This window comes from Meles meles, chromosome 1 (assembly GCF_922984935.1).
Source record: "Meles meles chromosome 1, mMelMel3.1 paternal haplotype, whole genome shotgun sequence".
Classification (NCBI taxonomy): Eukaryota; Metazoa; Chordata; class Mammalia; order Carnivora; family Mustelidae; genus Meles; species Meles meles.
Window position 1 is genome coordinate 216,839,660 of NC_060066.1, and position 20,472 is coordinate 216,860,131.

Sequence of the window (20,472 nt, forward strand, 5' to 3'; positions counted from 1 at the left end):
AGCGTTCTCTGGCCAGCGTCTGACCCGACCAGGACGGCGTCCCTCACAGAGCTGGAGGCCCCTCAAATGCCATCTATTTGTGTCCTGGACCCTGACGGCGGGCGGGAGACATGTGACCACAGCGATGGGGTATTTTTGGCAGTGGGGGTGGGGCCCGCGTGGTGAGCCCAGTACCATGCAGCTCTGGGACAGGCAGCTCGGACGCCCAGCTCTGCTGCCCAGGCTGGCCACGGGGTCCCAGGTATGACCCTGTTAGTCCCTCATTCCCACCCTAAGAAGTCCCAAAGTCAGAGAGAGGGACTTCCCCAGGGCCAGCGAGGAGGGCAGATTTCAGGGGCCAGGAAGGCACAGTGCTCTGGTCGCAAGGTGACTGCCTGTCAGCACCAGCCTGGCCAGAGTGACCTCGCGGCTCCCCGGGGGTGGTGATAGTGGACCGAAGGCCAAAGAGCACTTCCCATAGGAGGCTGAGACACAGGGGGCCCTCGGGCAGTTGGGGTCACCTCTGTTCACTGAGATGAGGCAGAAGGAGGGAGCTCTGCCAGCTGGGCAGGCCTGGGTGAGGGGCAGTCCTGGAGGACGGCCCTTGTGGTCCACTGGGAGTTAGGAGGCTCATTTCTGTCCTGTGACCTCCTGCCTAGGCAGGGGGCAGAGCCAGGCACTCCCTGATGACCCCTGAGTGGGCTCTAGCCAGCACTGGTGTGACCTTGATGATCTCAGTGGAAGCCCAGAAGCCTGTCCCAGCCAAGGCTGGTGGAAGGTTATTGCCAAAGGCTGGTCACCTGCTGGGCACTGTGGCCAGCTGCCACCTGAGGCTGGGACAGACCCGGGCTGGTCCTCGTCCGGTGAGCGGACTCCCCGTGGGTGATCCTTGCAATGGGCTCTGCTGCGTCCAGTCGGCCTTGGAACCTGCAGGTCTGGAGGGCGACTGTGGGGGGAGGAGCTGACCCAGTGGAGCAGAAAACGCTCCCCGATGCGAGGGAAGCCGCTTCTGGGGTCAGAAATTCAAACGTGAGGAATGCTGTTGGTGCGCTTGGGTCACCTGAGCCGAGTTTGATTCTAGGCACTGGCGCATCACAAGGTCACCGTCTGGGTGGGCAGGAGATCGGGAGAGCGGAGTTTCAGGTTTTCTAACTCGGAGGCGGGCCGGTTCTGGCGGCTGCTCAGCTCCCTCAGGCGTCCCCTTCGGTTTTCCTTCAGGAGGCGGATGGGGCGCTGGCCCCGAGCCAAGGAGGTGGGAGGCGCCGCAGCGATTGTCCGGCCAGTGCCCGGGCCCCGGGCCCACGAGGACCCCGCCCCGCCTCCAGCTCTGCGGTCCCGGCGCCTCTGCTGGCCTGAAATGGAAAACTTCCAGTACAGCATCCAGCTGAGTGACCAGGACTGGGCCGAGTTTTCGGCCACAACGGAAGAGTGTGGTCTCCTGCAGGCTGGCCTGGCCTCAGGGGACGAGCTCTTGTCCAGTGACATTGACCAAGGGGACAGCGGGGGCAGCAGCCCTCCGGGGCCTCCACCCCTTCTCGAGGGGCGGCCGGCTTCTGGGAGGAGGGGCTGGCCCGGCTTCAAGGAGGAGGATGAGGCAGCTCCCCGGCCGCTGGTCAGCAGGTCTTGGCGTGAGCCTGTCTTGGCCCCGGGGCCCGATCAGCAGACGCCCAGCACGTCCGCACGGTCAGAAGCTCTGCCGTCCCTCAGATCTGACACCACCCCCCAAGGCCAGAGCTTGTCGCTTCGAGGGCCGGTGTCTTCCCCAGGCGAGATGCAGAGGCTTCTGCAGGGGCCTGCCCCCCCGGGCCCTGCCCCCAGTCCCCCTGGTGAGCCTCCCCAGAACTCCGAGCCTCCTGGCTGCACCCCGGCTCCCCAGAGGCCCCCCGGCAGCCCTGGAGCCCCGGCACGCAGCCCCAGCCGAAAGAAGAGGCGCGCCGCCGGCGCCAAGGGGGGCGGGTGCCTGAGCACCCCCGGCTTGGCTCCCCGCCAGCAGGGCTCCCCGCTGCCTGCTGAGGTCAGGCCCAAGGAGCGCCTTGGCCTGGCTGCGTCCGAGGGGCAGGGTCTCTCCGCTGGGGCAGCGGGGCAGGAAGAACGGGGTCCGGAGTCTGCAGGAGCCCCTGCACAGGTGACCCAGCCGGGAACAGATCCGGATCCGCCAACACCTGTCCCTGCGACTGAGGAAGGTGCAGACCTCCTGAGAATGGCCTCGGGAGCTGAGCTGCACACCACGTCCACACCTGCCCGGGACGCTCGTCCAGATAGTTCAGTGGCTGAGTCAGTTGCGCCTCTGTCTACACCGGCCTCCAAGCTTCAGCCTGACATGCCTCTGTCTACACTTGCCTCCAAGTCTAGACTGGACACGGACCTGCCTGTGCTGGACCCAGGGGTCAAGCAGGAGGTGGATTCGTCCACACCCGCTCTGCCTCCTCACTTTGTGTCCGAGGCCCAGCTTGACGCGGGCCTGTGGGCAGCTGCTCCCACTTCCCCGGCCGGGCCCGACGCAGTGAAGGTGGAGGTTGGCCTAGTGGCCACGCCGCGACTGAGCCCTCTTGGGTCCCCAGGAGGACACCGGGAGAAGCCCAGAGAGGAGCCCTCAGCAGGTGCCCCCGGGCGTCCCTCAGGGGAGCCCCCACCAGGCCGGGTCCAAGCCCCCAGGGGGAAGAAGAAAGTGCGGTTTTCCATGGCTGTGCCCAGCCCCGAGGGGCCAGGCTCAGGAAAGACCCCGGGACCCCCGTCAGCAGCCGCAGCCCGACCCTCATCCCCCAGGACAGCCACCGGGGGCCGAGGGGGGCCTGGAGGCTGGGACGCCATGGCAGTTGGGCCCCGGTCTCCGCAGCCTCGGATCCTCAAACACCTGCCTCCCCCTTCCCCCTCCACTTCGGTGGGGCCCAGGCCTGGGAGAAGCTTTGCGGTGACCCTCCCAGAGGCCTATGAGTTCTTCTTCTGTGACACTATAGAGGAGGAGGATGAAGGCGCCGAGGCAGAAGCCGACCAGGCCCTGTCTGAAGCACGGTGGCCAGACGTGTGCGAATTCTTCTTCCAGGACCACGGAGGCCGGAGGCCGGGGCACGGGGGGGGCCACCCTGTGGTCCAGCCCCCGCGAGCCGAGGCTGTACGGGCCGCTCCACCTGGAGACCCTGTGCCCATCTCCATCCCTGAGGCCTACGAACACTTCCTTGGGGAGGACTCCCCGGGAGGCACGCCGGAGCTGGCCGCCCTGCTCCAGGTGCAGGCCATGGAGTCCCCCAGCTTGGTGCCCTGGGGCGTGGGGCCTGGCAGCCCACCAGAGCCCAGCCGAACCACAGCAGAGCAGCTCAGTCTGGCAGTCAGGCGAGCAGGTGCGTGTCGCGTGGGCCCCAGGGGCTGTCCAGGCCTGGGAACTTACTGTCCAGGGAGTCCAGCCAGGAGGGCCACTGGGGAGGGGCAGGCTAGGACCCCGAGTCATGAGCCGGCGGAGGGTGCTTGGGGATGATCTGGGAAGGACGGACTAGCTCCTGGCCGTCTCGGGACGTCATCTGGGTGGAGCAGACTAGGCCAGGCACTGCAGCCGCTCGGGGGTCGGTGTCTGCGCGGACCATCACTCTGTATCTGGGCCCCGATGACGGCAATGTCCTGCCCCCAGCCTCTAGCACGGCGGATGCTGGGACGGCGCGGGCCTTGCCGCCCGGTCAGGCTGTCAGTAGACTTCACGTCACGCTCCCCTCGGAAGATACGTCACAAACCAGAAGTGGCACCCCAGAGGCAACCCGCTCAGGCCAGCTTGACTCAACTATGCCACACGCCGCTCTGTGTCTTGGGACGGAGGTGTCCGAGGGGGCAGCCCGAACACAGACCGTGCTTCTCTCTCCTAGGGGGGCTCCGAGATCCTCTCGCCTCTTTGACCCTGAGCCAGAACGACATGTGCCTGGTGTTTGTGGCCTTCGCCACCTGGGCGGTGAGAACATCAGACCTGCATACCCCAGATGCCTGGAAAACAGGTTTGGGGGCCCTGGGGGGGGACCAGTGCCGTCCAGTCTCACTTGCTGGGCCGGCAGGGGTGAGGGGTGCGTGGTGAAGCCTAGGTTCCTCCCGTGACCTTGCTCCTCTCACGGCTGACCCACCCCTCGCCCCGCTGGCCTCCTCTTGCCCTTTGAGGACCAGGCCATGCAGGTAGCAGCTGTGCAGGCCAGGCCGGCACAGAGCTGGCGCTCAGGAGGCTCCGTGTTTCCCTCGCAGTCTTGCTGGCCAACATCGGCACCGTCTCTGCCATCCACTACTTCCGCCGGCGGGTGAGGAAGGGACGCCGCAGCCGCAGCCCCAGCCCTTAGAACCCAGGCTTGGTCCAGGAAGACACAGGACAGAGAAATGGCCACAGGCACTGAGGACAAGGTGCTGCCCTCAGGTCTTGCCCTTTGACCCCTGTGTTCTACAGCGTCTCGGAAGGAGCCAGTGTTCTTGGTCCTGCTCCCTTGGGTGCCACCAAAGGTCTCACCACTGGCTAAGGCCAAGGCGATGCTTCACACCTGGGAGGAGGGAGATTCCGGAAGGCTGGGTGGATGCTGAGCAAGGAGCAGGTTAGGAAGGCGACCAGACTAGCTCATAAAACACAGGGTGCCAGTGAAGCTTGAATTTCAGACACGCAGCATTTGATGCTTTGCACTGAGTTATGAGTGGTTTATCTGAAATCCAATTTGACTGGGTGTCCTATATTTACTGGGTTATCTAGTCAGGGGAGAGGCAGGATAAGGCACCGGGAACTTGAAGGTGTTAGAGCAGTAGCAAAGCCCCAGCTGGAAATCTGGGAAGGGGGCAAGAGTGAGGAGACTAGATGGACTTCGGGTTGGAGGGGGGTGTCCCAGGGACACTCTATCCTGTGGACCAGTGGGCTGAGGAAGGGACAGCCTCTGAGGCCTCTGTGACCCCTAAGCCCCAAGGGTCTGTGGCCGAGGCTGCCTTGGCTCCTGCCCGAGGCAGCGAGCAGGTCCCCACAGGGGCGGGTCGGACAGTGGCTCCAGCAGCCCCTGCAGGGTGGGGGTCTGCAGGGCAGACGCTGGAGCCCCTCCTTTGGGGAACCCTGGAGGAGGTGCAGAGGCCCAGTACGGTGGCGTCAGATAAAGGGATCGGACATTTGGGATTGTCCTAAGGCTTTGAGGCGTCGAGGATTGGGCAGGAAGGTGGCGGGGTGCCAGGTGGGCCTGTGCACAGGGTCCCCAAGATGGGGGACTCCTGACTGCTGAGCGGAGAACGCATGGACACACAAGCACAAATAAAACCTTCTCTTTCTCGTTTAGTCTCTCGTCAGTCTCTCCTGACCTGCCCCAGCCCACTGACACGCGCCCAGAACGCCCTCCACCTCTGTTTGTTGTGTCGCGGGCTTTGCCGACCTCCTCGTGTCACGCCCTCTGACCTCACGTGCTCTGACCCTCACTAACCTGACATGCTCGGCCCTCTGACCTTCACATCTGCTGCTCCTCCCACCGGCAGGTAAAGCCTGCGCCAAGTGGCCTCCCTCATTGCTTCCCTGGAGGAGGGGCTGCTGTTGGGTCCCCCGTGAGCCCCGCTCTGCTCCGTGGTCCCACCGTGTCGCCAGGCCGTCTTCAGGATGAGGCCCCCCTCCCGGCCCCTCCAGAGCCCAGGGAAGTTCTCTCTTCAGCCTGCTGGGATCAGACACGGCCTCAGCATTGGGTGGGGTTCGGGGGTCGGACGCCGGTCAGCCCGTGGCCCTACAAAGGATGCCGCAGGCTGTGCCGTAGTCCCTACGCAGAGCCCACGCTGGCAGGTGGTCCTGGGAACCAGCCACCCCGAAGCCATCAGATCCACTGGATGAGCCCCCCGCCAGCCTCCGGTCCTCCTCGGGGCCACTGCTTGTGGGAGGGAGAGGAAGCGTTGTCCCAGATGTCCCAGCTCTTGGGGGGGTGACCACCTGGTGGGGAGGACAGAGATGCCAGCGCCTTTAGGAAGCCACGCCCAGAGCTCCCCTCAGAGAGAGACAAGGGCCCTCACTCACCTGAGGGAGGTGGCAGGGGGTCGGGCGAGACTTCGTGCACAGGTGAGATCTGGGGATCACAACCGCGAGTCTGAGAGCTGAGCCCTGGGGGAGGGGGCTTGGAGGGCAGCCGCCAATCTGCCAGATCCCGGCCCCCCCTCTTCTCAGGCTGCGGAGGCTCCCTTCCTGCCTCCACCTTCCCGTCTTCGGTCTCTGCCCGCCCTATCTTCCTGCTTCCATTTTCCTGCTCCCCCAGAGCCCCCACACTGTTTCCACCCCTCCACGGGACGCCTTACCCGGCAGGGGTGAGTGCTGCTACTCACATGCTGAGGGGAGTCTGGAGGGGGTGGCCCCTGGCCCTTGATGGAGCCTCGGTGCCGCTGAGAGGCTCTTGGCTGCAGGGCTCCCTTCTTGGAGAGCAAGTGGGGACCGGAGAGTCCAGAGCTGGGGCCCGAGACAGGCACAGACACAGGGACCGAGGGGAACGGGCTCGAGGACTCAGGTCCAAGCGAGCTCTGCACTGCGCTGAGGAACTGCCGGGGAAAGGGCGGGGACCTGAGGCCCTGGACCAGGACCTCCGTGGAGCTGAGGGATCCCGGTGCTCCCCCAAGCCCCTTGGCCACTCATCGTGGCCTGAGCAGACCTCAGGCTGTGGACACATCTACCTTTCTGTCACCCACAGGGAACTGACCTCATCCAGGCCCTGGACGTCCGAGATCTTGTGATGGGAGGTAGCAGGTGGCGTGTAGGGATCGGCATAGAGTGGGGAGTGTGGGGTCTTCAGAGAGTGGTCTGGGGCCTCAGGGTTGTCCTCTAGGCTCTGCCTGCTCAGCTGCAGGCAAGAAGACACAGGGTTCTTGGGGCTGGAGGGGGCCCGAGCCCTCCCGTCTCTGCGCAAGGCCTCTAGGTGGCTCCGGGACCATCTGGGCCGAAGAGACGGAGGCCAGGGAGGTGGAGGGTGGGAGTGAGGACTGGGTCAGTGTGCCGTGCCCACCTTGGTCAGGTCCAAGTACAGCGAGGTGGCCAGGCTGGGCTCCTCACTCCGGGCCTTACTCCTGGGTGACCGACTGCTGCTACTCCGTCTCAGCTCGGCCCTCGGCCTGCGGGTGCTGGTGCAGCTAGGGTTGGCCTGGTCCTACAGGAACCAAAGACCTTCCAGAAGGTTCCCAAGGGCCCTCACCCACTCAGTCCTCTGAGGCTGCACAAAGTTCCCTCCAGGTCCTGCCTGGCGTGGAGTGCCATGGGGACCCACGTTCTCCCACACAAACTGTCCACACGGCCTCCTGCGCTTGCCTTCTGCTAACCCTTCCTCGCTCCCTGATACTCACAGGCACAGGCTGGGCAGCGCAGCCTGTGGTGGACGGCGCTGACGACTCGGGGAGAGAGTGGCTGGTGTGGGCGGAGGGGGGCGCAGGGCAGCCTGAGTCCCAGCTGGTTCGTCCCTCTGAGGAGAGGGAGCTTCGGCCGCCACCCGTGACCTAGCCAGCGGGCGGCAGGGAGTGGGGAGGTGAGACAGAGAGCAGGACCCCTCTCCCTAACCACCCAGGCCCTAGACCTATGCTTCAGCCCAGAACGTGAGACGTGGGGGCAGCATCTCCTCCTGGGGACCCCTCACCTGTGTGGACCCCCACAGCCCGGGGAGGCCAGCCGGCGGGGGGCCTCCAGCCCGGGGCGAGACGGTCTGCAGACAGAGCAGCCAGTGGCTGTAGTCCTCATAGCTGGCACACAGCACACGAATGGTGTTGATGAGAGGGCCTGACGCACAGACTCCGTGAGGGGTGCTGGCCAGCAGAGAGCCAGGCCCCTGCAAGGCCCCGGAGCTGGGGCACCCAGCAGGCTCCCGCCCTCCCTCCTGGGCCAGGCCTCTTCCCACCTTCAATCAGGAAAGAACGGATCCGCTTCTCCTTCTCCTCCAGGTTGATGTGGACGGTACTGAGGGGCAGCTCTCCCTGGGGGCAGTGATGAAAGATGGGGCCGGCGCCTGGGGGGTGGACTCTGGGTCTCTGCCCATACTTCTGTCTCACCCTGCAGAGCTGGCCTGGGCCCTCAGACGGTGAGGCAGAGGGCAAGACAGGCCTGAGGCTGCACCCCTGAGGGGGTCTGCACGCCCTGTCTGGCGTGAGGGAGCTCTGCGTCCTGGACTCTGGGTGGGGCCTTCACTGGCCAATGGCAGGCAGACGATGCCTCTGGGGACTGGTTCCCTGGGTCACCTACTAAGACTGGGGGTAGGATGGGGGATCGGGGGGGAAGACCCTGCATTTTCCTCAGTGACTGAGGGCCGTGATCACCCCCAGAGCAGAAGCTAACTGCAGGGCCCACAACAGACACACGCCAGCCCAGAGCCCCGTCCTACACACGCACGCACACACGCGTCCCCGACCCCAGGGAAGTGGCCACTCAGAGGTACGGCCCCTCAGGCATCCTGGGCACAAGAGTGTCTCCCTGGAGTGACTCTGCCCCATGCCACCGGCCCCAGGCGACGGTCCTGCTGCTGGTGGCCAACACTCCAGTGTGACAAGGGACGCCTCCTCTGCCACACCACCGCGGAGACCAGACTGACCAGGGCAGCCGGGTGGGTGGGGCCAGCGCCCTGTGTCCCAACAGGCCCCGAAATACAGGTTCCTCCTGAGCCGCTGCCCTCTCCCACCCCCACACAGGGCGTCTCCCGGGCGCGTCCTCAGCCGGGAGGGACCCACCTTAAAGCACAGCCCATCGGCTTCTTCGGAGAAGATAGCCAGGGACGTGGGGTACAGGACCAGGAGCCGGTCCCATTGCTCCTGCGAGGAGGTCAGAGGGCGGAGTGGGGCGGGGCCTGTGCGTGGAGGCCCCGCCCACTTGCCTCCTGAACCCCTCCCTCATCTCCTCCCCTCCTCACCCCTCCCCATCTGTGCACCCTCCCCCATCTCCTCTCACCCACCCTGTGCCTCCAGGTCCTCAGCCCTGTGTCCCTCTGACCTCACCGCTCGGCCCCCACCTCCTCCCACCCCGAGCACCTCCCCCACCACACACCTGCGAGGGCAGATGCTGCAGCTTGACCCTCGAGGCGCAGACGGCGCTGCCCCCCGGCCGATGTCCAGAGGCTGCCCGGAGCTGGATCAGCCTGCGCTGCAGAGTCCAGGGCAGCTCATCGTCGGGGGGGGCCTGGTGAAGGGGGGGTCAGGGGCAGCGGAGGCCGTGGGCACAGAGGGGAGAGGAAAGCGGCCTGGGGGTCCCCAGCACTGACCTGCAGGGGTGCCGAGCGGCGGAGCTGTGGCCCTCTCACAAGGGCTATCTGCTTTTCCAGGTGGTACAGCCAGTGGCCCAGCTCAGCCTGGCTGGGGCAGAGCACATGAAGAGGCGCGGGCAGCGGGCCTAGGGGTAGACAGCGGCGGGGGAGTGGGCGGGGCCAGCAGCCCACAGGAAAGGCCTGATCCGAGGGTTCCCCCGGCACCACAGGGCCTGGGACAGGAGGAGCCTGTGGCACCCCCGGGGGGACCACGGGCCTCCAACAGGCTCTGGATGTCCCCTGCCCGCTGTCTTGCACCCCAGCTGGGCAAACGCTTATGTGCCCACTGGAGGAAAAGCCAGGATCCCCCCCCCCGTGGGCTCAGGGTCCCTCCAGGTTCAGAAGCTCAGCCAGAGCTCGAGCTCGCTAAGCAGCCCCGGTGAGAGGCCCCTCCTGGGGGCCAGGTCCACGCATGTCCCCCACGCACCTGTGATCTGGAAGGCAGGCTCTCTGGAGCCCTCGAGCGGGCAGACGCTCAGTTCCATCAGCGGTAACAGCCCCTGCCAGAGCACATGGTGGGAGGGGAGGGCTCGGGGACCCCGAGTGCACGCGGATACCCACGTCCCAAGAGGCTGCTCTCTCCCTCTACCCCGGCCTCCCCCCTTGCCTATTTCCCTCACCTGGAAGGTGAGTCCTTTGGAGCCGTGGGCCTGGAAGTAGAGGAAGGAGGGGAACAGCTCCAGGTAGCAGTCGCTGGTGTCCTGGGGAGAGTAGGGCTGCTGGTCTGAGCGCTGGGAGAAAGGCCCCAGGCTGGTACCCGAGCACCCCCCGCTCGGCCCGGCCTGGCCCCACCTGGCTGTGTTGGAATCGTAGCTGGACCTTGGCGTAGTGCACGACCTTGCCCAGATCCCTCACAGGCACCCTCCGCTGCCCCCTCTTGAACACGCTCAGGAACGGCTGCTCTGGGTTTCCTGGCTGGCTCTCCAGGCCCCAGAGGTCCTGTGGGGAGCAGAGCTCAGGGAAGGGGGCCTGACCTGGGGCCAGCTCCCCCACACATGCCCACGCCCGCGGGTACAGGATACAAAGGAGAGGAACACACACACCACCGCTCATAGGTACAGAAGCCCGACGCATGCTCGCGGCCTCTTAGTATGGAACTAGGAGCCACAAACACGCATGACATCACGTGGTCTGGTGTAGAGACCGTGAGGTCTGAGCTCCGTGGATGTTCAACCCCGATTTCTGGTGTTTCCTAACCTGTGCACCTTCGTCTTGATTATTTGGCCTCCCCAGACTTGTCGTGTCTGAGGGAGCCGATGCTCAACTCCCCCCCCACTCCCCCCCCACCCCCGCCCCGGGCCGCCAAGGTCAGCTCCAAGCGTTTGCTACCTGGCTCCCGGGAGGGGTTCTGCGTAAACACTCCCACCACGGCCACTGCAAGCCAGCAGCGCATCAGCTAACAGGCAGCTGGAAAGAGATGCGTCCCTCGCGCGCGTGTGCTGACCGCGTCCATGCACTGCAGCGGGACGGGGACTTCAGCCACAGAGAAGGCCGAGGTCCCGGCACTGGCCCACGGGGTCCCCTTTGATCTGGCTCCTCCCTTTGTCCTCTCCTCCCACATGGGGCACAGGCTGACACGAATACTTGCTATTCCCCCACCCATTAGGACTTGGCTCAGATGTCCCCTTCTCCGTGAGGTCCCGTCTGGTAACCTCACACTGTAGCCTTCCGACCCCTCTGCACACCTTTCTTCCTTTACTCTTCTCAACACCAGCCACATCTGGGCTTACCCTGTCTTTTACCTGCCTTATCTTTTGGTTCTGTCTTGCGGATGGGAACACCAAGAGAACAGGCTCTTTGTTTTGCCCACTGCTGTATCCCTAGAAGTAGGCCAGGCCCGAGATGTGCTGGGGGTTCCCCGCTTGTCTGCTGAGGGGACGGAGTGTCGGGGCACAAACACTTGGCCAGTCCTGCCACACAGGAAGCCTCTCTAACTGGGGGCTCCATCATCTGATTGGAAGTCAGATGGGGATGGGCACTGACCCGACACCCTGGCTAGAAGGGCTGAGGTCCAGGGGCTCAGGGGTGAGTTGCGGAGGGGCCATGCTCTATTTGGGAGCTGGCAGAGGCTGCCTTGAGGGCTTTTGAGTCCTGGCCAAGCTAAGCTGCCCCTTGGGCAAGCCCAGGAATGTGAGGCCTCCTTCCCTCTGGGTGGGGCCTCCTGTGTCCACACCCAGTGTGGGGAACAACGCAGGGATGGGACCCATGAGAAATAGGCCACGAACAGCAAGGACCATGAAGCCGTCCCTGTGGCCCAGGCTCAGCCTTAGGGGCTAGCGAGGAGTCCGCTCCGAGCCTTGGCCGGGTGCAGAACCCCCTACGGGGGAGACCCAAGAGGTGGCTCCTCCCCCAGCCCCAGCTCCCAGGGTTAGCAGCCTGCTGCCCTCTCCTGCTACCGTGCTCTGGCCAGAGAGGACCAGCAGGGCCACATCTCACGTGATTCCACCAGGCACAATGACACGTCCGGGGCTTGGCAGAGTCGAGGTGCGAGGTGCAGTCACACGGAGGCTGTCGCAGCCCGGCCAGACCCTGGACAGAAGTGCCTGTCCGCTTCTCTGAGGCAGCATGGGTTCTCAAGCCCGCACTTGCCTGCATGGGGCCCTGGGACCTCAGAGGGCAGGAAAGGGGACAAGCCTGGGCTTCCCAGCTTGATGGGGACAAGCTGGAAAGGTGGGCTCTGGAAGCCCGCGCCAGTTGCGGGGCCTCAAAAGAACGCTGTGAGAAGAAGAGTGCAGGGTTGGAGCTCTGACCCGGAGTGCCAAACGTTCCTCCTTCTCTGGCCTGGGGTCAGATTTTGGGGTATCATTTCCCTCGCATTCTGGGGCTTTTGCATATAGCAGAGCCTCCCACCATACCCGACGCTATCCAGGTCAGCTGTATTCAGCTCAGAGGTGGCCTGGCATGCGGGAGCCGCGTCCTTGCTGTGTGGCCTTGGTAGGGCATCACGGTGCGCTGCTATGGAACGAGGCAGGGGTGGGTGCCGAGACACCCCCTGGGAGAAACTGAAGCCTGAAGTAGGCGAGAGGCTGGCTCAGGGTGCAACTGGAGCCCCTCACTCTCGCGGAGTGGCAGCAGCCGCACCAACACAACCCCCGTGCTCACGCAGCGACACAGACCTGCCAGTCCCCCTCGAATGTGCCTGGACGCGCTGGCCGGCACCCAAGTTCGGGGGGGGGGCAGTGGGTGGACACCCCAGGTAAGGTTCTGGGTGGAGAGCCTGGTCACGGTGCCCCCTCTGGTGGAGCAGAGACTCCGGGAGGCCCCGCCTGCGGCCCGCCCCCCACTGACTCAGTTTCACTGTCTCAGTTTCGATCTCTGCTCAGGCTTTCCGCCAGGTGAGCTCCCCAGGGCGGGGCGGTGTCTCCTTCCTCACTTGGTTCTGGATCTGACTCCCCCCAGGCTGACAGGGAAGACCCTGAGCCCCGTGACGCTAGGACAGGTACACACAGTCCCACAGAGACCACCACCACGGCACCCTGTGAGCTGGGACATGCCCACCCGCCTGCTCACCGGCCCGGGGATGTAGTAGAAGATCCTGTCAGCGGTGGCGTCCGGGTCAGGACCTGCCTCGGTGCCAAACGGGCCGGCCAGCTTCCTTGCGCCATCCTCTCTGGGACAAGGGAAGGGGGGCTCACAGCCTGGCCCCCCGGGGCAGCCTGAGGGACACCCCCGTGATCTGGGGACCAAGGCTGTGCTCCACACCCCTCACCTATTTCCTTTCAGCGAGGGCTTTCTGGAGAAGGAGGCCCGGAGCCTCCTAGGGGCCTGAGGTACGCAGTGGTTGTTCCCCATGGGCAGCAGTGGTGGCGGGACCAAGCCGAGCCGGTCCGCAGGTCCGGGTCCCTCCGCACTGAGCCTCCTGTCCCGCCTCCCAGGCGGAGCTCTGGGAAGTCTTGCCCCTTGCCCAAGGGCCGGATGAGGGTGGAGCCTTTCTGGGAGGGACCCAGCCCTGACCTAGGCCCAAGGCTTTCAGTTCTCTGACCTGGGTCCTCCATGCACACAGGCCAGCCTGGAGTTGGGGGGGTTGGTGGGGAGGAGTCTTCTCCCCTGGTCCAGCCGGGAGCACCCATCTCAGCCTCCAGTCTATGCCAGGGGCCTCGGGAGCCTGGTTTGTGAGTACTCGGTCTGCCCACACTCAGGCTAGGGTTGCCTGGGCTTGGGGCTCTGTGAGCCCAGGGCTCCCTCTCCCCAACACCACCCCTCCCATGGAGAGCACACATCCCGTTTTCACCTAAAGGCCACATTCCGAGTCACCACTGACTGTGAGCGGGTGTGTGATTGTTCTCAGCTGCTGAAATAGGAGTTTGTGACTTTGGGCAAGGGGAAGCCATGACCCTCCCACAACTTCTCCCACTTCAGCCCAAACCTCACCCCAGGCCCAAGTCCAAGAAGGAGGCCACAAACCTCCTGGGTGCACCCAGGCCCATCACGGTGTGGTGAGGTCGGGTTAGTACCATGCATGTCCCTCTCCCCAGAGCCTGGGATGAGATGGGACCATGAGGGCTTCTCAGGGCCAGGTTGACCGGGAACCATACTCCTAGTTGGGTGCCCATGCACGATATCACATCCCTGACCCACCTGGGCGTGACAATGTTGCCTTGAAGGACCCAGATACCAAAGCAGAGCCTCAGCCCAGCTGCTCACCTGTCCCCAGGCCCTCCTGGTCACCTCAGATAAGACCCCAAAGGGTGGAGATGTACAGTCAGCCTGAAGCCCACAGAGCCCGAGAAACGTGTTTATTGTTCAAGTTGGCTCATATTGCTGTGTGGGGTCTGGGGCACACTGTGCTCAGCTCAGGGCAGGATCCAGAAGACACACCATGCCCACGAGAAGGAAGCTTGCATCATGCCCTCCTTGGGAGTGTGCCTGGCTGGGCAAGGTAGGGGAGGCGTGCAAAACCCAGGCTGGAAGGGTCTGCACCTGCTCAGAAACAGCCCCCCACCCCTGCAACCCTGGCCTGCTGCTCTGCACCTGCCCCCGCAGTCCCTCCAGGTCTAGAGTCTGAGCTCACCTCTGACCCATGCGCAATCCAAGTGTCCACCCCCATTGCTCGTTGGTGCCCCCAGTGGGGCAGGACACCTGGGAAGGCAGCTTGGTCCCAGAGACACAGGACACGTCAAGGGGAAAGGTGTTAACTAGCAGGTGCTGCGCGGTTCACTGACCGATAAATAATAAATAAATAAATAAACCGGAAGTGAGTACACGGCGCGCACGCGCACACACACAGCAGTGAACACAGAAGGACCGGCCTCCACGCAGAGATAAGGACAGACAGGGCAGGACTCTCCTGGTGGGGGCCGAGCACTCCGCCCCCGACGCGTGAGGTGCTGGGGCCGCCCTGTGGGGCTTAAGGCATGTGGGAGGCCGCGGGGCAGGGTCTCTGTGCAGTCCGCGCCGCGGGTCAGAGGCTGGTGGACGACACGGACAGCGTGGGCGAGGAGGGCGGCGGGAAGTTGAGCAGCTCGAGCACGGCCACGCCCACGCTGCTGCGCCGCGTGAACATGCAGGACGCGGCCACCCACTTGTTGGTCCGCGGGTTGTACTTCTCGATGGAGTTGAGGCTGGAGCTGCCGTCGTTGCCCCCCACGGCATACAGCCAGCCGTCCATGGCCACCAGGTCGTGCGTGCTCCTGGCGGTGGGGAGGGGGGCGGGGAGGTAAGCCGCGGGGCGGGCACTGCTCTCAGGACCTCCCGGGACGGAGCCCTGAGAGGAGCCCCCGGGGGCGGGGCCGAGTGCTGGGCGGGGCCCTGGCGCTGGGGGTGGGGTCACAGGGAGTTGGGCAGGTCGGAGGAAGCTGGGCGGGGCCGGGGCGCCGGGCGGGGCCCTGGAGCTGGGCGGGTCGGAGGAAGCTGGGCGGGGCCCGGGCGCGGGGCGGGACCCCGGAGCTGGGCGGTGAGCTGGGCGGTGCGTGTATATGGATAGGAGGCGCGGTCACATCACACTGGCAGGAGGCCTCAAGGCAGACCTGGGAGTCTCTGGTGGGCAGTGGTGACAGGGGGACACTCCGGGCCTGTGGGGGAAAGGCCAGCGCACCTTCGGATGTTCATGGGGGCCACGCTCTCCCAGGCACCGGCCTTAGGGCTGTATCTCTCCACAGAGTTGAGGCAGCTGGTGCCGTCGTTGCCGCCGGCCACGTAGAGGGCCCCCTCCAGCACAGCCACCCCTGCTGAGCTTCGTCGGCTCAACATGGAGGCCACGGGGGTCCATGCGTTTACCTGCGGTTAGGGGACCAGCTGGGGGCAGACCCGTCCGTCACCAGCCTCCCGCCTCCTCCACAGTGCAAGAGCCCTACTCTAGGACAGGGTATCTGTGGGACGGGGTCGGACCTAGAGGGCTGATCATCTGGGTGATGTGGGTGACCAGAGTGAGGACCTCAAGTCGCTCTTGGAAAGGGAAATTCACGGGCTTGGGGTTGTTTCCTACCTGGGGCTCATACCTCTCCACAGTTGCCAGGTGTGATGAACTGTCGTAACCACCCACAGCGTACAGGTTCCCATCTGCAGAGTCAATGTGCCCGTGGTGGGCCTGCTATGTGTGGGGTCCCCAGGGTGGGGGGGACACTACACAGAGCGGGCCCTGTCACCCACCGAGCATGGCCACACGCACGTATCGCCTCCGGGTGCTCATGGCAGCGATGGACGTCCATGTTCCCGTCAGAGGGTCATAGCGTTCAGCACTGTGGACACCAGGCCTGCCGCTGACCTTGAGCAGCGGCAGAAAGGCTGCCCTGGTCCCAGGACCTGCCCTCTCCCATGGAACGATTAAAATCCCATCCTGGGCAGGCACAGAGACTGACCCCAGAATCCCACTGGAGCAAGTAGCAGGCCCTCTGGGTGGGGACAGGGGCCCCTAGCTGGCTGCCTGCATGATCCTGGGCTCGGGTCCATGTGGTGCCCAGCCCCTGGGCTGGGGGCAGAACTTGAGAGGAAAAGAAGGGGCAGCTGAGCTGGTGCAGATGCAGAGGCCCAGGGTGCCCTGGTGACTTGAGTCAGGTTGGATCCCTCTTTGCTCCCCTCAGGCATGATCTCTGCAGTCCTGATGCAGCCGAACCAACCCCAAGAGGCCACCCGGCCCTGACCCCGCCCACTACCTGTTGAGGCAGGAGGCCCCATCGTAGCCACCAGCTGCATACAGGAGCCCGTGCAGGGCAGCCACACCCAGGCAGCTGCGCCTCGTGCCCATGGACACCTCAGGCTGCCAGGTGTTGGTCACAGGGTCGTACGACTCTACGGTGGCCAGGTCTGAAGTCCCATCGTAACTAGGGGAGGGGTCCGCTGCCGGTCAGGACTGGCCCAGTGGGCATATGCTAAGCCCCTGACCCAAAACCAGCTTCCACACTTACCCACCCACAGCATATAGCCGGTTCCCAACTGCTGCCACGCCCACCCGGGCCCGGCGCGTGGACATGGAGGCCACGACGTGCCAGCGGTCAGTGCGTGTGTCATATGCTTCACAGTCTCCGTGGATGGCGAACAGGCTCCCACCACCTAGGAATGGGGAAGTGACTGGGCAGGACAAGGGACCCAGGGAGGCAACGGCTGGGGGTCTCTAGCGCAGCTCAAGGTCGGGAGTACGGGGGCTCCAAGGGTGGGTGGGGATGAGGACTGGTGAGTGGGTCATTCCACACAGGGTCCTCCACAGGTGAACAGAGGAGCAGGTGTGGGGTGGCTACAACGCGGTACGAGGTAGGCTTGTGCTGGGCTCGGGGACAGAAGCACAGGTCAGGGACGGGAGCAGACAGGGAGAGCATGTGGGGGAGGGTCCTGGACCCGAGCGGACGAGGCAGGTGAACATACCCACGGCGAAGAGCACGGGGCCGGCGCCCTCACAGCGCCGGGGCCGCGTACGGCTGGTGCCCAGAACACCCCTTTGCTCAGGCAGCAAGTGGAATTTGAGGGCCTCGATGAGCAGGTCCTTGCAGTCAGGATGGTGCCTCACCAGGCTCTCAGCATCCACGTGGCCCAGCAGGAAGTCCCGGCTCAGCAGGGGCAGGCGCACACACTTCATTAGCTGGGAGGCGGGGGTGCCACGGTCAGGCGGCAGGCCCCGGGGAGGAGCTCCCCCTCAGACGCGTGGCTCTTCTTGAAAACGTCTCTGTGTCACTCCTGTGAGGGGGTCTCTGTACACAGCAGACCCCAGGGGCACCCAGGCCCTCAGCCACTATGTGTTCCCTCCTAAGTACAGCGGGCCTCACCCTTGGCACGTGCTGTCTCCGAGCGTCCACGTCGTGTTTGACCCAGCTCAGGACGGCACGGTAGACGTCCTCCTCGGAAGGCACGTTCAGGCTGTCGCTAGAGACCAGTTCCAGCACCTAGGGGTGGGGACCCTCAGACCTGAGATCTAGGGAGGACCTTGGGGGCCCATGGAGCCCTGAAGGAGCCCGGGAAGGAGAGTCCAATGGGGAGACCAGTGTTCCTACAAGAAGGGACCAAGCAGGGTCAGGAACCACAGATTCAGTTCCCACGGGCCCAGGCCCAGAACAATCCTAGGGATGCAGAACCAGGGCCACAGGCTGTAGGCAGGGATGTGGTCAGAATAGGATGGGATCAGAAGTCAAAAACTGAAGGTTTGGGTGGGTCGGAAGAAGGGGGTATGGTGGGGGGGTGGGGAGAGGGCAGGGGATGGGAAGTGAGACTGGAAAGTGGGTCAGAGGCTGGAAATAAGGGTGGGGGGGGGCAAAGGGCCAGGTCTGAAGGGCCGAGATGAAGGAAGCCAGGAGTGCTGGGGCTGGGGCCAGGGTCTAGGGACTGGGTCAGGGTCGAGGCGGTGCCCTCGCTGGCACGTTACCTGCTTTAGTGGCAACAGCATGAACTCCTCGGTCTTGGCCACATCCACAAAGTGCTGCAGCACGTACCTGTGTGCGGCCTTGAGCAGGTCGCTGCACGAGTGCGTGTCAGCAAAGCCCCGGATGCCCAGACAGTTGGAGGGGTCGAGCTGACTCAGCAGGAACTTGCAGCAGGCGTCACGGACGCCATTCAGCTGCAGGAGGCTGGCAGCTGGGAGCAGAGTCTGTGGGGTGACAGAGAGAGAGAGCCAGGGGAGCAGGGACAGGGGAATGGGCCATGAGGGACTGGGGGAGAGGCACAGGGAAACACCAGGAGCTGAGGCACAGGGGCCCAGCAGAGCTCTACGACCTGAGACCAGGCTGCCTCACCTGCACGTTGCCTTCGCCCACCACAATCTCAGCCGTGTACGCAAACTGCACCAGCTGGTCCAAGGCCTGAGGGTCAATGTCGTGCAAGGTCACGTGCGTCTGGCGGCTCTCGCTCATCTCATCTGTGGGGACAGTGGGTCAGGCCGGTTCCTGCCCGGGGAGATCTGCAGAGACCCCCGAGTGCCCAGACTGGATGGGGGGGTACTTGCTTGTGAACATGGCGTGGAAGTAGGGACTGCAGGAGGCAAGCACCACCTTGTGCGCTCGGATCTCCTTGGCCGCCACGTGCAGGACGATGTCACACAGGAGGCCACGCTGCCGCATGCGGCTCATGGCCACGAAGGCATCATGGTAGTGCCGTTTGGAGTTGTGGGACACGGTGTGGCCCTCACGGCTCAGCAGCTGCATCGCACCCTCCATTGGGGCCGTGGGCCGGGCCTGGCGAGGACGCGCGCGCTCTGCCTCCGGGCTGCAGACGGACAGGGCCAGGTCAGATGCACGCTGCAGGGAGCCGCTCACCCACCCCTGAAGCTGCAGGCAGGGCCGGGGCGCCGAGGTGGCGCCCCCCCAAAACCCCACCTGGCTTGATCAGGAACCCCCTTCTCCTTCACATACAGGAGCCTCCCTAGAAGCGCAGCAAAACTGCCTCACACCTGCTCCTCCCGTGAGGTCCAGTCGCACCCGAGGCCAGGGTTGGCCCTCCGCAGCTTCCTCTGCCAGGACCCTTTCTGGCACCACACTCCCCTCTGCCCAGGAGTCCCCACGGAATAGCCGGTCTCTGCCCGTAACTTGTAGGAACCAAGTTCCCTTTGCCCTCTTTGGGACCAGGCACTCCCCTGTCACTGGCCGCCCTTCCCGTTCCCCGTGAGTCCAGTGTCCTCAGCTCGGGCTGGGCACGCAGGATGTGCACCAAGCGCGACTGGCTAAGGCTTCAGGACAGCTCTGACGACGGCCCCTATGCCACCAGCAGGTCGAACCTCACCTGACCCTCCCCAGCGGCTCCACCCCCCCCATCCTGCAGACAAGTCGCCCAAGTCTGAGCGGCGCAGCCGGAATTCAAGGGCGGCGGGAGAGGACAGCGTCTCCGGGAAGCAGCCACTTCTGCACGCCCGGCCCCACGTCGCTGCGTGCGCGACAAACGGGGGGGTTGTACCTCCACGGGCGGGCCGAGCCTGCGGGGCGCCGAGGCCGCCTCCTCCGGGCAGCCAGCCAGGGTGGGCGCACGCCCCTCCTCGTGTCCTTCCCGGACCCACTCGGCCCCTGGTCTGGCTTACGGTCCCCAGGCCCTCGGCCCACTTACGCCGGCGGCTGCGGCTGCGGCGGCGGCGGCGGCGGCGGCGGCGCCTCCGGCCCAGGCCCCGGGCTGCCGTGCTCCGGGCTTTGCGTCCTGCCAGCCGGGCGCTCGCTGCGCGGCTGCATGGGCTCGGATGCCCGACCCGCCGCGACCCGCGGAGAGCGCGCAGACGGACGGACTCAGGACTGCCGGAGGGCTGCTAGGCGGCGGCGGCCCGCTCAGCGTCCCTCGCTCCCGCCGCCCGCCCGCAGCCGCTGTTTCTCGGCGCCGCCCGCCCCGCCTTCCGCGCTGCCCGCGTCTTCGCGGACCGAGTGGCGTCCGGGCGCCCCGCCCGCTCTCTCCTCCCGGAAGCCCCCGGGGCCCCGCCCGCCGCCTACGCCGGAGCAGCCGCCAGGACCGTCCATCCCCGCCAGTTCCTTTAAGAAGCCCCGCCCCCGTAAGCACCCCGGACGGCCCTGCGGCCTCGGGGCCTGTGGCAGCTCGGTGCCCCGTTCTGCTTGCCCCCCTTTGTGACCCCAGGCAGGCCAGTTTGCCCGGCTGGCCGTCGCTGGGTTCGCCCCGTGAACCCCTACAAGTACCAGGCCTTGGACTGGGCGCCAGCGGCGGGGGTGGGGGTGGGGCGGGGGCGCAGGGCCCGGGGGTTCTGCCAGGAGTCACGCCTGCTCCCAAGAAGCCCGTGGGATCGGGCGTCCCAGGCCCAAGACTCTTGCCCTTTAGGGGGTGGGGATAGGAGGGCATCGTCGGTTTTCCCTCCCCTTCTAGCAAAGCCGCCGTCCAGCCTCTGGGCTTCTGCACCCGCCCTTGCCACAGGCGG

The 20,472-nt window shown here is 65.3% G+C and overlaps 3 protein-coding genes across 7 annotated transcripts; 1 reads left to right on the top strand and 2 right to left on the bottom strand.

The window, feature by feature from the left end:
* The first annotated feature begins 1,336 nt into the window (after window positions 1-1,336).
* On the top strand, window positions 1,337-4,286 carry PERM1 (PPARGC1 and ESRR induced regulator, muscle 1). Its single transcript, XM_045987200.1, has 3 exons — window positions 1,337-3,317; window positions 3,831-3,956; window positions 4,195-4,286. Exons 1-3 carry the CDS (start codon window positions 1,337-1,339, stop codon window positions 4,284-4,286), a joined length of 2,199 nt encoding a protein of 732 aa, XP_045843156.1.
* Window positions 4,287-5,225: 939 nt separating this feature from the next.
* Window positions 5,226-13,109, bottom strand: PLEKHN1 (pleckstrin homology domain containing N1). Of its 2 annotated transcripts, none has more exons than XM_045981899.1 (16): window positions 12,919-13,109; window positions 12,720-12,819; window positions 10,002-10,148; window positions 9,830-9,910; window positions 9,637-9,709; window positions 9,168-9,295; window positions 8,954-9,049; window positions 8,641-8,721; window positions 7,818-7,893; window positions 7,560-7,699; window positions 7,273-7,422; window positions 6,939-7,079; window positions 6,636-6,776; window positions 6,268-6,477; window positions 5,966-6,014; window positions 5,226-5,881 (listed from the first exon to the last, which is right to left on the bottom strand). In XM_045981899.1, the coding sequence occupies exons 1-16, from the start codon at window positions 12,999-13,001 to the stop codon at window positions 5,769-5,771; spliced, it is 1,809 nt and encodes a 602-aa protein (XP_045837855.1). In that variant the 5' UTR covers window positions 13,002-13,109; the 3' UTR covers window positions 5,226-5,768. The 2 variants fall into 2 exon arrangements, with proteins under 2 accessions (XP_045837855.1, XP_045837775.1); XM_045981819.1 differs by having other exon boundaries at window positions 8,954-9,085.
* Window positions 13,110-13,930: 821 nt separating this feature from the next.
* On the bottom strand, window positions 13,931-19,924 carry KLHL17 (kelch like family member 17). Of its 4 annotated transcripts, none has more exons than XM_045981508.1 (12): window positions 19,665-19,924; window positions 18,574-18,833; window positions 18,365-18,486; window positions 17,998-18,219; window positions 17,405-17,521; window positions 17,007-17,220; window positions 16,553-16,697; window positions 16,301-16,468; window positions 15,798-15,886; window positions 15,634-15,707; window positions 15,244-15,425; window positions 13,931-14,839 (listed from the first exon to the last, which is right to left on the bottom strand). In XM_045981508.1, the coding sequence occupies exons 1-12, from the start codon at window positions 19,781-19,783 to the stop codon at window positions 14,611-14,613; spliced, it is 1,941 nt and encodes a 646-aa protein (XP_045837464.1). In that variant the 5' UTR covers window positions 19,784-19,924; the 3' UTR covers window positions 13,931-14,610. The 4 variants fall into 4 exon arrangements, with proteins under 4 accessions (XP_045837464.1, XP_045837549.1, XP_045837606.1 ...); XM_045981593.1 differs by lacking the exon at window positions 19,665-19,924 and adding an exon at window positions 19,347-19,496; XM_045981650.1 differs by lacking the exon at window positions 19,665-19,924 and adding an exon at window positions 19,018-19,322.
* Between the last annotated feature and the right edge of the window lie 548 nt (window positions 19,925-20,472).

What these genes read in the sequence shown, in the direction of transcription:
- KLHL17 (XM_045981508.1), bottom strand. Translation starts at nt 19,783, where the DNA reads ATGCAGCCGCGCAGCGAGCGCCCGGCTGGCAGGACGCAAAGCCCGGAG. An exon ending in GGAGACAGCACGTGCCAAGG is followed by an intron (nt 17,221 to 17,404) that starts GTGAGGCCCGCT and finishes CCCGCCTCCCAG; the next exon opens with CTAATGAAGTGTGTGCGCCT. An exon ending in GCCCCCATGAACATCCGAAG is followed by an intron (nt 14,840 to 15,243) that starts GTGCGCTGGCCT and finishes CCCCACCGCCAG; the next exon opens with GAGCACGCACGACCTGGTGG.
- PLEKHN1 (XM_045981819.1), bottom strand. Translation starts at nt 13,001, where the DNA reads ATGGGGAACAACCACTGCGTACCTCAGGCCCCTAGGAGGCTCCGGGCC. An exon ending in CCGTTCTTTCCTGATTGAAG is followed by an intron (nt 7,700 to 7,817) that starts GTGGGAAGAGGC and finishes TCTGTGCGTCAG; the next exon opens with GCCCTCTCATCAACACCATT. An exon ending in TGTACTTGGACCTGACCAAG is followed by an intron (nt 6,777 to 6,938) that starts GTGGGCACGGCA and finishes TCTTGCCTGCAG; the next exon opens with CTGAGCAGGCAGAGCCTAGA.
- PERM1 (XM_045987200.1), top strand. Translation starts at nt 1,337, where the DNA reads ATGGAAAACTTCCAGTACAGCATCCAGCTGAGTGACCAGGACTGGGCC. An exon ending in TCTGGCAGTCAGGCGAGCAG is followed by an intron (nt 3,318 to 3,830) that starts GTGCGTGTCGCG and finishes TCTCTCTCCTAG; the next exon opens with GGGGGCTCCGAGATCCTCTC. An exon ending in CCCAGATGCCTGGAAAACAG is followed by an intron (nt 3,957 to 4,194) that starts GTTTGGGGGCCC and finishes TTTCCCTCGCAG; the next exon opens with TCTTGCTGGCCAACATCGGC.